The sequence below is a fragment of the Furipterus horrens genome, unplaced genomic scaffold (genome assembly GCF_987537825.1).
Source record: "Furipterus horrens unplaced genomic scaffold, mFurHor1.1.pri manual_scaffold_7, whole genome shotgun sequence".
In the NCBI taxonomy this organism is placed as follows: Eukaryota; Metazoa; Chordata; class Mammalia; order Chiroptera; family Furipteridae; genus Furipterus; species Furipterus horrens.
The window spans coordinates 1,999,212-2,012,125 of NW_028327177.1; the positions used below are offsets into that span (position 1 = coordinate 1,999,212).

Consider the following 12,914-nt stretch of genomic DNA (forward strand, 5'->3'; position numbering starts at 1 on the left):
TCCGTCCACGGCCCCTGTACTCCGCTTCTGCCTGCAGCTAGGTGGTCGCGGGGTGAACTCACAAGGAAGCCTAGATGCAGATGCGCGCACGTGTTTCTTCAACAGCGCTAACGTGCGGCAGGCCAAACACCGGCGGACTAGGCTGGACTGGAGTGTCCTTACCCCTGTTGTGGAAGGCCACATTATTTTTACTCCTGAGCTTAAAATAGAGGCCGCTGAGCTGTCCCCATGCCCGCCCGTGACTTCACGGGCTGTTGGCAGCAGCTGCTGGGGCTGCTCCAGCCCCGCGCTCCTGTCTTCTGCACCGCGGTGCCGTCCACGTGTCCCAGTCGTACACACGAGAGCACCTGCATCCTGCTGGCTGCGGGCCTGGCATCGGGGACGCGACTGTGCTGCACGTCCGGATGGCGCCGGCCTGGCAGGCCTGCAAGGTGGCACGCTGTCACCGAGCACCGGGAGGGTCACGGCTGGGCGGCAGCGCAGACACTGCTGGAAGTCTCCTGGTTTATGGTGGCAGAAGAGCCACAAGGGCCAGCACCCACGCCCTTCTCTCACGAGTTCGCTTGCCAACACGGCCTTGTCCTCTGAGACTCTGGCCTCGATGAAAGTGGCGCGGGTTTGGGTCTGTAGGAATCACGCCCTTTCCTCGGGGCCTCTGGCTGGTCTGCGTTCCCCGGCCCATGGCCTGCTCTTAGTGTGACAAACCTCCCCTTCAGGTCCTTCACGGAGCAGCTCAGAAAGATCTCGAGAGACGCCGGCATGCCGATCCAGGGCCAGCCGTGCTTCTGCAAGTACGCGCAGGGCGCGGACAGCGTGGAGCCCATGTTCCGGCACCTGAAGAACACCTACACTGGCCTGCAGCTGGTGGTGGTCATCCTGCCGGGCAAGACCCCCGTTTACGGTACGTCCCGGCCGTGCGGTGGCCTGGGGGGCCCCCTGCAGCCTGAGCCCTCGGGTTCCGTGTCACACGGAGCAGGCGCTCCTCTCCGACACGCCTGTGCACAGAGAAAGGCCGGGGGGCTTCTGGCCTCGGCCAGCACATGCCCGGGCCACCCCGCCTGTCAGGCCCGAGGCCGCAGTCCCTGGACACCATCGCGTGCACCGTTGTCCTGTCCATCACCTGATGCAGGTGCCGGCTGCACGAGAGGTGGTCCCCTCGGGGCCCTGCCGGCTCCGTGGCTGGTCCTCCGTTTGTCACCACCGTGCCCACCTCAGCATCCTCTGGAAGCTCGTCAGAGTCCTTTACACAGAAAGGCAGCGGCACCCTCATTCAGCCCAGATTTCCCAGCCCCGGGTGACGGCCCAGGCCCTGCGTTCTGGCTGCTCCCGGGAGAGGTGGGAACGCAGTTGCTGGCACTGCAGGGACGGTGGCCACTGAGGGCCCTTGGAAACGAGGGCTCCCGCCTGGGGCGGCGTTGGGGCCGAGCCCTGCGGGGGGGACGCCCTGGGGCGGAGCGGAGAGGCGCCCTGCGGCTGCTGCCACCCGCTGACCTCCACCTGGGCAGCCCAGAGTGCGGGCACAGAGTGGCCCTGCTTCCCCGCCCCGTGACGGGTCCCTGTAAGGGAGGAAGGAGGACAGCGTTGGTGCCCCGTCCTGTGCGTTCCCACAGGGGCGCCTGGTCCCCAGGACCACCGGGCAGCGGTAGCCCAGCTGCTTCGAAAAGAATCCAGAGACCCAGGGTGTGGCCCAGGCTCGCTCTTTGATGTCAGGGTGGCAGGGCTGAGGCTGTCGACTCCCGTGCGTTTATTTTTAACTCTGAGCGTTTGCTCGCTGCCCCGGGCGGCGTTCCTCCCCAGGGATGCCTGACCCGGGGTTCCAGCCAGGCGCTGCCTCTCCACAGCACCCGGGGGCCCTGGTTCGTCCCTGAAAGGGCCGTCACTCCTGCGTGGGAAAGGGCCGTGCAAACCTGGCCTCCCTGGCAGAGGGAGGAGGGGCTGAGGCTCTCGCATCCGGGGCAGCAGGCCCTGCGGGAACCAGAGCCAAGCCGAGGCGATGACACCCTCCCGGGCTGGGCTTCCGAGGGGGCGGGCAGTAGCCGTCACGTGTGCCTCCTGTGCCCGCAGCCGAGGTGAAGCGCGTAGGGGACACGGTGCTGGGCATGGCCACGCAGTGCGTGCAGATGAAGAATGTGCAGCGGACGACGCCACAGACGCTGTCCAACCTCTGCCTGAAGATCAACGTCAAGCTGGGCGGCGTGAACAACATCCTGCTGCCGCAGGGGAGGTGAGGCAGGCCCTTCCCGCTGCCGCGCTGCCCGCGTGGTCCCCGGATGGCGCTGTTGCCCGGACAGAGGCCTTCACTGAGGGTCTTAGGAGGTGGTGCGGTCGAGCAGAAAGATCCGGGATTTAGAGTCTGGCGGACTCGGCCTTGCGTGCGAGGGGCTGCTCAGCTCACTCGGTTCCTGGGAGCAGAGGGGCGCCTCTCAAGCCCAGGTGGCGAGCTGAGCGCACCCCACACTCAGTCAGCAGGTTCTGTGCTTATTGAGGGCCCACTATGTGCCAGGAGTTGGGGCCATGGCAGTGAGCACAGGGTTCCTAGCCCCCCAGTGCAGGGACCCAGACGAGCGGGCCCACAGACGCGTCACGTGTGGCTGCACCCGCGAGCAGCGGTGACGGGCTCAGGAGGGGCAGGGCTGGGCTCGTGCCGAGGGCCTAGAAGGCGGCCCTGAGCAGCAGCCGGGCGCCGGGAGCAGCGCCTTCCGGAAGGACCCGGGCGGGGCCCTGCGCTGGAGCCTGCCAGCGGGGCTGCGGGGCCGAGGGCGCCCTCGGGCGGCTACAGCCGGTGGCGGTTCATGTGTGAAGATAGGGGCCCGTGGGATCTTGCTCCCAAAGGCCAGTCGGCGCCCGGTCCAGCGGGGACCAGGGGTTCCAGAATCATTCCAGGACGGTGCCGGGGGGGGCTGCCCTGAGACCGGCTGGGTTTGGGCTGTGAGGGGCAGAGGGGAGTCAGGGGTGAGCCCAGGACCCCGTCCTGCGCCCATGCAGAGAGGGAGCAGTGTCCGTGGGTGAGCGAGCCCAGAGGGCCCTGGGGGTGTGCGTCAGCCTCTGAGGGGAGACGGCGGGTACGAGGGAAAGCGGGCCTGGTGTCAGGGATGAGGTGCGAGGTCCCTGGGGGGATGTGGACAGGAAGGGTGTGGGAGTCTGGGGTTAAAGGTCACCAGGGGGAGGAGCTGGCAGTGGAGCCTGAGGGGGAGGGGGAGGGGGAGGCGGGAGGGCAGGAGGCCAGTGGGGAGCATCCTTGACTCCGAGGCTGGTTTGTCCCGGGGCTGGACCCGTGGCTGGGCAGGGGTGTGGGGGTTGAGGTGACCTTGCAGAGAGGACTCTGGTTGCCGTGGCAGCGAGCAGTGGGCTGGGGGGCTAAGAGCAGGAGAGCAGTGAGTGCGCCACAGGTGCTCACCAGGTGGGTGAGGGAGACGTGAGTCCGCGGGGGAGAGCGGGGTCCACAGGGCGCGGCGGTTTTGCCTGTCGAGGGTGTGAGTGCCGTGGGGAGTGATGTGGACTCGGGGGGAGGGGCAGCAGGTGGGCCCCGTGGGGCCAGGGTGCAGCACAGGGCGGGCGGGCAGAGCGCGGCACGGTGGGTGGGAGGCAGGTGCCGGGACTGGCACCCCCACGCCCCTTCGCTGCTGCTCATGCCGTCATCAGCGCGGAGCAAGGACGCGTGGGCACTTGAGGTTTAAAGAAAGTGGTTGGCAAGATGGCCTCGGGGCCCCCGAGGCTCACAGGCACGTCAGGCAGGGCAGTCGGCATGGCTGTGGGCAGTACCCTGCCCCTCTCCCCCCAGGTACAGACGTGGGGGTGACGGGAACCCAGGGAGCATCCGGAGGCTGCGAGTCCTGTGCTTTGGAGGGAAGGGGCCTTCAGGGGCCCCCCGGGGAGGCCCAGAGCTGCCAGGGTGGTGGGAGCTGCGCTGGGGGCTGAGGGGAGGGCTTGCCCACATTTGTGGGTGCTGACATGGGGTACATGTTCAAAACACACCCCGGTTTCCCTGTATAACCCCCATTTAGACAGGGGACTCCTAAGTGAGTTTCGTGGTGGGTGGCTGGCAGCTCCTGTGAGCGCTCTCGGGCAGGGGACCTGTGGAGGTGACCTTCCTGTTGACCCGTCCCCTGCCTGGGTCGGGAACACACTGGGCTTCTGGTTGGGGCCAGGGGTCAGCAGTCCTGGCAGCGAGGCCACCATGGGGTGGGGGTGGGGCAGGCCCTCCGCATGCAGCCGGCATGGTCCATGTGTCGGCTCCCTCCATCCTCAGGGCACTCCCAAGGGTGAGGACAGCAGAATGCAGGCACCTGCGGGCACCTGGGGGGCCGGGGCCTGGCCGGAGAATCAGGCCTCCAGCCGCTGCACATGCCGCCTCTGCAGGGCCGGGGCTGCTGGGGCACGGTCAGCACTGTGGAGACCGGGGGTGCTTCTCCGCTGGGGCGTTCAGCCCCCGGGGACAGGTGGCAGGGTCCTGAGACATTCCCGGTGTCAGGGCTTCGGGTGTGCGGTGGGGAAAGCGGGTGTCGCTGCCCTGGAGGCCGAGGCTGTGAGTTCGAGGTGGGGTAGCAGATCATGGGAGCTCCTCCGTTTTTATATCATTACTTCGGAAATGTTCGCGTGTGTGCCGAGGTGGAACCCCGCCACCCCGACCCAGTGCACCGTCCTCCCAGGTCCACTGGAAGCGGGTCTCAGACTGTGCCGTTATCTGTGAGCTTGTCTGTGTGCATCGTGAAAGAGGGGGGCGCTCCAAGGACGATCGCAGCCCTCTGACCACTGCTGGCACTGTGCTTCCCCCCCGCAGGCCGCCGGTGTTCCAGCAGCCTGTCATCTTTCTGGGGGCCGATGTCACTCATCCACCCGCTGGGGATGGGAAGAAGCCTTCCATTGCCGCTGTGAGTGTCAGCACGCTCCCCGGGGCCCGGTGTGGGCGACGTCCCTCCGTGAGCTGCCCTGGGAGGGGACGCAGTCCTGGTGCAGCCGTATGGCTGGGGCTTGCTCCTGAGAAGCAGTGAGGTTTGCGAGGCCGCAGCTGGTGAGGTCAGGCTGGTGGGAGACGGGCGCCTGGAGGACAGCAGAGGCGGATGAGTACATCTGAGAAGCCGTTGGCACCGCCCCACGCCCCAGCCCAACCACCCCGTCCCCACCACCGGCTCCTGGGGGGGGCGCTCCCTGCCCGCAGCTCCGGCCACGCCTGATGGCCCTGCTGCCCCCATGGTGGACCTTCTCTAATTCTTATTACAAAACACTTAAGTGTAAAATCATCAGAGTCTAGAGTTCACGTCTGTCCTTGTTCCACCTCCTTTTCAGTCTCCTTAAGGTAACTTATTAACTGTGTCTTTGTAGTAAGTGTGTGCCCTGGCTTGAACCGAAGTCCTTTCCCTCCTCCTAGCTTTGTGACTTTCGTCCAGGAGGGGGTGTGACAGTCACAGAGCTGTACACCTGGCCACTTGCCCATCCCCCCTGCCGGGGCTGAGTTCAGCCTCCCCTCCGTCCCCACAGCTGACTGTCCTGGGGACGACAGCACGGTTGTCACTGGGGCCCGGACAGCTGTGTGCTCAGGACGGTGGCGGTTTAAACGTGGGGGCCGAGGGCACGGGCTGCCACCTCAGCGTCCCCTCTAATGGGAGAGCCCAGTGCCCCGCAGCCAAGGCCGAGGGGTTCACGCCCCACTGTCCCCAGAGGGGACTGCCACAGCGCCCTCTGGGCCGTTGTGTGTTTGTCATTTGTCTGAAGCCGCCTGTTGGGTGGGCAGCTCATGCGTCCTGCCCCCCACTCCCTCCAGACTAATCAAGTAACATCGGCACTTTCAGAGCCCCTCCCCCATGCCAGGCCCCGGGCTGGGTGTGTCAGCACGTCGGCCCCCCACCTTGCGAGGTCGCTGTTAGTTTCCTCCCCCTGCCTCCGCCCCGCCTCCCCGCAGGGCGTTCAGGAGGGCTGCGCCCAGGCTCCCCGGGGCTCTTGACCGGCGCCCCTCCTGCCCCACAGGTCGTGGGCAGCATGGACGCCCACCCCAACCGCTACTGCGCCACCGTGCGGGTCCAGCAGCACCGCCAGGAGATCATCCAGGACCTGGCCGCCATGGTGCGGGAGCTGCTCATCCAGTTCTACAAGTCCACGCGCTTCAAGCCCACCCGCATCATCTTCTACCGCGACGGCGTGTCCGAGGGGCAGTTTCAGCAGGTGGGCCACCGGCTTCCTTCTCTGTCCCCAGAGTGCTGGCGGCGTGCCAGTCCGTCCGACAGGAGGAGAGGGCGGTGCGGAGGCTGGGCGGGATGTGCGGCTGGAGGGCGGCGGGGTGGGCGCGGGGCCCGCGCAGCGGCACGGGCAGAGGCTGGAGTGATGTGTTTCGTGCGTGTCTGCCACAGCGCCTCGCTCCTGCCGCGTGTAGGGGCCATTGAGGACCCTCTGTACCGTGCCGAGTGTATTTGCACATTATGTCACCACTCCCTCATGTAAATGAAGAAATAAGCTCGGGAAGAGGACGGCACACCGCTGATAACGAGCCAGTGGAACTGGAGGGCCTAGCTAAGAAAATCCGTCACCTGCTACATGTTGTGAAGGGACCTGCTTCCAGGTGGCAGCGGCCCCAGGAACGCACCGAGTGGTCCCTGAGCGCGTCTCTCTCCCCAGGTCCTGCACCACGAGCTGTTGGCCATCCGCGAGGCGTGCATCAAGCTGGAGAAGGACTACCAGCCGGGCATCACGTTCATCGTCGTGCAGAAGAGGCACCACACGCGGCTCTTCTGCACGGACAAGAACGAGCGGGTGCGTCTGCAGGCCCAGGACGGGCCGTCGCCGGGGCCGTGTCGTGGGGTGCCTGTGGGGACCCGGCCTCCAGGCGGTAGGGAAGGGCTGTCCTCAGTTTGGTGAGAATTCGGACTTATAAATCCCGCAGGGCTGGGGGTATAAGACCAGGCAGGAGATGTCGCCGGTCTGATGAAGAACTGACCAGGGAGGCAGCGCTGAGAAAAGGGCCGGTCGGTTAGTGGCCGCGGCGATGGCCGGGCATACAGAGAACGGTGGCATGGAGTGAACCTGGGGGCCTCGGAGGGGCTTGAGCTCAGGCAGGGGTCTGGAGCGCAGCTGTAGGGCAGGTGGCCAGGCCCCTCTGATGCCTCTGGGCCCCCCAGAGCACAGGAGACGCGAGGCGGCAGGCATGACTGCTGGGAGACCTGCCAGGTGAAGGAAGTGGGTCCTCAGGTGGGAGTGTGTTCCAGGCCCCCCACAGGGTTAGCACAAACGGGCCCACCCCAGCTACGCTGCAGGGCCTCCAGCCGTCTGCCTCTGGAAAGACCCTCCCAGAGGGAGGCACACTAGTCACACACAAAGGGGCCCTCCAGCAGGGCCAGGAGCACGTGGGTTGGTGTCCACGCTATGCCGAAGGTGGCACATCACGGCAGCCTGCTGCCACCACGCTGCGGACACAGACTGGACATGGTTGTCTGAATGGAAGACCAGAGCATAGACGGAGAGTTCAGTGGGGGACAGCTGCTCGGTCACAGTCACGGGGATGGTTTGCTGAACAGGCACTACAGTCATGAGCTCGGGTGTCCCCAGTGCTGTGAGGAAAAAACATGGGAGGGGAAAAGTAAAACAAACAGAATTCCGAGGAGTGACAGACAGACCCCCTGCCCGAGAGGTGTGTTTAGCACATGCTCACAGCGGCCAGGCGCGTTGGTGAAAACTGGAGATCAGAAGAGTGATCTGAGCAAACCGGATCGAGGGGGTAGCATCCTGCCTGAACCAGCGGAGGTCGCGTGAAAGGCCAGGGACGTCGGCCTCGTACCAGGTGACAAAAGAGGGCGCAGATTTCCAAACCTCCGTAGTTTACAAAACACAGCTTTTGATCATTATGGAATTACACTTTAAATGAACAGTAGAAAAGGAAGTTTAGCAAAGCCTGGAATTCACGCCTAAGTAGCACGTGCATTAAACAGGTAAGGAGAATAAAAACTGCAAAATACTCAGACCTGAACGAGCACGAGTTTCCTGTCCCTCCTGAGGCAGCGCGGCTAAAGCAGCCCTGGGCACCGAGCACACAGACCGGGGGCACCAGGGAAGCTGGGGGTGAAGAGGGGATGGGAGGAAGAGATGCCAGGCCGTGTCCAGAAGAGCTGGGGGGCAGCTGTCCCTGGACTCCCTCCCCGGCCTGTACACCTCCCTCGCCAGCGGCCAGGAGAGCGTGACGTCGGCTTGCCCTGCAGCCCACCTCCCTCCCGGGGTGGGAAATGAGGACGCGGCAGGGCAGAGAACACAAGCATCTTTGAAGGCAGACAAACCCAGCAAGGCTCAGCGGGGGGACAACTTGTAACAATATTAGGATCGAAAAGGGAGCTATAACTGCAGGAGTTTTCTCTTACTTACATCATTGTAGGGTATTGCCAGCTCTACGCCAATACATTGGGAAACGTGAACAGATACAGTCCTTGTAGAATTATGTACATTACCCAAAGGAAACGCGAATGGATACGGTCGTAGAAGTATGTACATTACCCAAAGGAAACATGAATGGATACAGTCGTAGAAGTATGTACATTACCCAAAGGAAACGCGAATGGATACAGTCGTAGAAGTATGTACATTACCCAAAGGAAACGCGAATGGATACAGTCGTAGAAGTATGTACATTACCCAAAGGAAACGTGAATGGATACAGTCGTAGAAGTATGTACATTACCCAAAGGAAACGCGAATGGATATAGTTGTCGTAGAATTACGTACATTACCCAAAGCCACGCAGGGGCGTAACCCGGTCACCATGCTGTAAGGCATCAGGCCCAGAGAGTTTTATAGGCACGCTCGATGAAACTCTGAGGACGAGATGATCTTGAAGTGTGGCAGAGAACAGGAAAAGGGGGAAGCTGTTTAGCTTATTTTATGAAGAGAGTCTAGACAATTCTAGAGGCAGGTTTTACGGCCACATGGTGAGGACGTGGGTGCTTAGCCAAGGTCAGGAGCACCTGCCCTGTCCTGGCCACTCGGGTCCACCTCCCTGAGGACACTGGGGAGAGGGGGTAACTAAGCTAACCCACAAAGCATCGAGCATAGTGCTTGGTCACAGGGCCAGCACGTCACTGTGACGAGGATTCTCCTGGTTTTGATGGGAGCACAGCTAATGATCAGTTATTCCAGAGGCCTTGGAACACGCCTGGCCGTTCCAGAGAGCTGCCCTGGAGAAGCCCACACGTCTGCTGCGTCTAGCAGCAAAAACCTCCTCTGTCTACGAAGAGGAGGAAAGGTGGTGACGCATCACATGTCAGCATTCTGTTTGGTGATGCAGATTCGTAAACTGTCTGTCCAATGAGTACGTCTCAGAGTTGTGACATTGAGCAAAAACAGTAAGTCGCAGAGTATACATGACATTGGATGGACCACAGTTTGTTTTTTTCTGTAAGACGTCTAGTAGCACTTGGTTGTCTTTAGTTTCATTCGAAACAATTTTGTTGGATTGTATTGTGACAGCTGTCATAACAGCACACACTAAAAAAAAAAAAAATTACCAAAATCGGTGAATTTTTGTGCAGCCATTTTAGTACTGAAGACGGAAGAAGATCCGCAGCATTTTCAGCATATTGCGCGTTATCATTTCAAGAGGTAAAAATGCAGCAGAAACGCAAGATAAGGTCTGTGCCGTGTATGGAGACGGTGCTGTGATGACCCGAGCGTGTCAGAAGCGGTTTTCGAGGTTTCCTCCTGGGGACTTCTTGCGGGACGGTGCTCCGCGGTCGGGTAGGCCAGCCGACGCTGACAGCGATCAAATCGAGACATTGAGAACCAGCCACGTTCTGCCACACGGGAGAGCGCAGACGTACTCAGAATATCGAAATCAATGAAGTTCTTGGTGAAAATGAAAACTGTCTTTTATTTTATGAGAAGAGCCACGCGGACTGTTTGGCCCACCCCATGCACGGACACGGGTTTCATACCTGCAGCGCAACACTGTGTGATGCTAGCGGGGGCTCAGTTGTAGCCAAATACAAGCGTGTGCGGGAATGGAGTCTAACTCCGCGACCGCAGCGCAGGAGGGAAACCGGGGGCCGTACGTTCAGGTTGTACTTTGCAAAGCCTGAGGGTGTGAAAGGTTGGCAGGAAGTGAAGGATGCATGGGAGGTGCAGCGAGGCTCCGGGGGGCCCCCCTTCTGTGTCTGCGTTTGAAATGGCGCACAGCTCAGGGGGCTGCTGGCGGGTCAGGGTGCAGGTCTCGCGCGGGGGTGCCGCCGCAGTAGCAGCAGCTGGGTCTTGGGTGACTTTGGTCCTACAGAATGAGCTTTAACGTTGGTCATTTCGGCCGTTCGTACCTGTTAAGCTTTACTTTGGGGCGGCAGCACTGAGCAAGCGCGCTGGCCAGCGTAGGCTGCGGAAGAGGCGGCCTGGGCGGGAGGCCTGGCGGCGGGGGGCGGGGTGCCTGTCCCCATGCTCTGATGGGCTCCTGTGTTGCTGAAGGTCGGGAAGAGCGGTAACATTCCAGCCGGCACGACCGTGGACACGAAGATCACCCACCCGACCGAGTTTGACTTCTACCTGTGCAGTCACGCTGGCATCCAGGTAAGGCTGGAAGGTCCCCTCTGGACAGTCTTGGTGTCTCTGATGTCATCTGCGCCTTAAACAGACACGTGCAGAGCATGAGCCTCCTGCCTCACGCTCCGTGGGCCCGGAGCCTCGGTGGTGAGCACCTGTGCTGGGGCTCTGGCCCGTGGTCAGGTGGTTAACCGGGAGACAGAGGGTCGGGAGTGCCCGGGCCGGGGACAGAGGACCCACGGGGATGCTGGCAGGGGTGCACTGTAGACGGGATGAGGCCTGGGCAGCGGAACCGCGGGTGCCAAGTCCAGGCGCGCTGGTCGGGGACAAGGGCGTCCCTGTGTGCCGGGTGCCTAGTGGCCTGGATGGCAGTTGGCCTCACTGCAGGTGACAAAAGGGGCTCAGGAGAGGTGGGAAGGGCGGCTGGGACCCCTCTTGTGGACGGGGCTGTGTAGTGGACACATGGGCTCTGTGCTCGGTGAGGCTGCTTCTTCCCTGGCTGCCCTCCTAGGAGTGGTGCCCCCACACGGCCCCCGTGGCTTGTCACATGGCTGAGACGCGCCCTGCGCTTTCTGCCCAGGCCCTTTCTAAGGGGGCCTCTCCTCTGCCACGATACTGAAGTGCTGTGACATAAATGGCCCTCGGAAGGGCCTGCCCTGCCGGCAGTGCGGGGACCCCAGCAGCCCTCTTCTACAAAGTAGCCGCTGCCCGCAGGCCCGCCGCTGCCACCGATGAAACGGCAAAGTGGGACGCTGGCCGGTGCCGCAGGAAGGCAGAGGACAGGGACGCCTGTCGCTGAGCCCCCGCACAGGCGTGGCGCGGGCAGCCGTGGCCGGGCTGGGGGGGCGGGCGGGCACGGCCTCAGGCGCACAGAAGAGCACACGGGTGCCGACTCCCTCGTATGACGTGCTGCTCACTTGTAACTTCCGGTCAGAGGGCTGCTCTTGCCCGTGAGTGAAGCGCTATAGGAAGCCCAGCAGGCACAGGGGACGCTCTCGGCACACCCGTGTTTCTGGTGTTTTCTGTCTCTTCCTGTGTTTTCTCCACACGGATATAAACGTGTGGGGTCTGTGTTGTACACCTGCGGGGATAAATGACGTGGTTCTGGTGCCTTTTTTGCAATAATGCGTGACAATGTAAGCGTGTGTCCTTCGACATCCGCCGTGTGCACGGCCTGTGTGTTAGCGGTGCCGCCAGTGGGTGAGTGCTGCGCCTCTGACCCTCTCGTCTGCTTTTAGGGCACGAGCAGGCCTTCCCACTACCACGTGCTGTGGGATGACAATCGTTTCTCTTCCGATGAGCTGCAGATCCTCACCTACCAGCTGTGTCACACCTACGTGCGCTGCACGCGCTCCGTGTCCATCCCCGCGCCCGCCTACTACGCTCACCTGGTGGCCTTCCGGGCCAGGTACCACCTGGTGGATAAAGAACATGACAGGTGAGTGGCAGGCCTTTCCTGGCTGGAGGTCACGGCAGGGGGCGTCTCTGCACCGAGCGCTGGCCGCTGCTGCTCCAGAGCGGGAAGCGGCAGGGTCGCGGTGGTGGCTGCAGCCGGCCGCGACCCGGAGGCTCCGTGTGACACCAGCGTGTCCGCTGCCGCTGTGAGCAGGCGTCCGGGGCGCCGTCCTGACCTGGTGAGCAGGGTGCGGCCTCGTGCTGCCCGCACGGCCGCACTCTCTGTGTCCCCCTGTCCCCGCAGTGCTGAAGGGAGCCACACCTCCGGGCAGAGTAACGGGCGCGACCACCAGGCGCTGGCCAAGGCGGTCCAGGTCCATCAGGACACGCTGCGCACCATGTACTTTGCTTGACGTGCCATCGCGTTCACGATTGCGTGCGAGTCGCATTCACGCAAGACCAGCTACACTCACACCGACCGACGCCCAGTCCTCCCGTGACAGCCAGCACTGAACAAGAGACGCCATTGACTCTAGTAGCTACTCCGTTTTCCGGAATGCCTTCCGTCCCAGATTTCAAACTTGGATTTTGAACTGCAGACCTGTATGAGGCCCCCCTGTCGTAGGAACTAGGGTTTGCCAAAATCTATGAGCTGCTTGTCGAAATAGAGTCCCGTGTTCCCTAAAAAAATCTCCTAAAAGCAGTCTTTTGAACTCAGGGCTTTAAAACATTTTTAATTTATTTGGTCATTCGATTTACTTGTTTTTAACACATGATTCTCTATGAAATTGATGGGCTCAAACTAGCTGTGAACGTTCTCTGAGAGAGAAAGCAACACAGACACAATTGTGGTTTTAAAGCCTTGACCATGGTGACACTGTCACTCAAGTCTGTTTCACAGGGAGGCTCGTGTGCTCCCGACTTGGCTCACGCAAGCTCTTCCGGACCCAAGGGCAGGTGGCCGCGCCGGGGCGCCACGGCCCGCCTCTCGCTCAGCCCGAGAAACGGAGCGGGGCCGCAGA

General features: G+C 62.2%; 1 protein-coding gene across 1 annotated transcript in view; it reads left to right on the plus strand.

Moving 5' to 3' along the window:
- AGO2 (argonaute RISC catalytic component 2) overlaps window positions 1-12,633 on the plus strand; it is a 70,024-nt gene extending 57,391 nt beyond the window's left edge. The window contains exons 12-19 of the mRNA XM_090283328.1: window positions 717-901; window positions 2,065-2,224; window positions 4,781-4,871; window positions 5,965-6,159; window positions 6,610-6,744; window positions 10,423-10,524; window positions 11,736-11,935; window positions 12,197-12,633. Coding sequence (XP_090139454.1) covers window positions 717-901; window positions 2,065-2,224; window positions 4,781-4,871; window positions 5,965-6,159; window positions 6,610-6,744; window positions 10,423-10,524; window positions 11,736-11,935; window positions 12,197-12,305 — 1,177 coding nt within the window. The 3' untranslated portion in view covers window positions 12,306-12,633. The remainder of the gene's footprint in view (window positions 1-716; window positions 902-2,064; window positions 2,225-4,780; window positions 4,872-5,964; window positions 6,160-6,609; window positions 6,745-10,422; window positions 10,525-11,735; window positions 11,936-12,196) is intronic.
- Window positions 12,634-12,914: the final 281 nt, after the last annotated feature.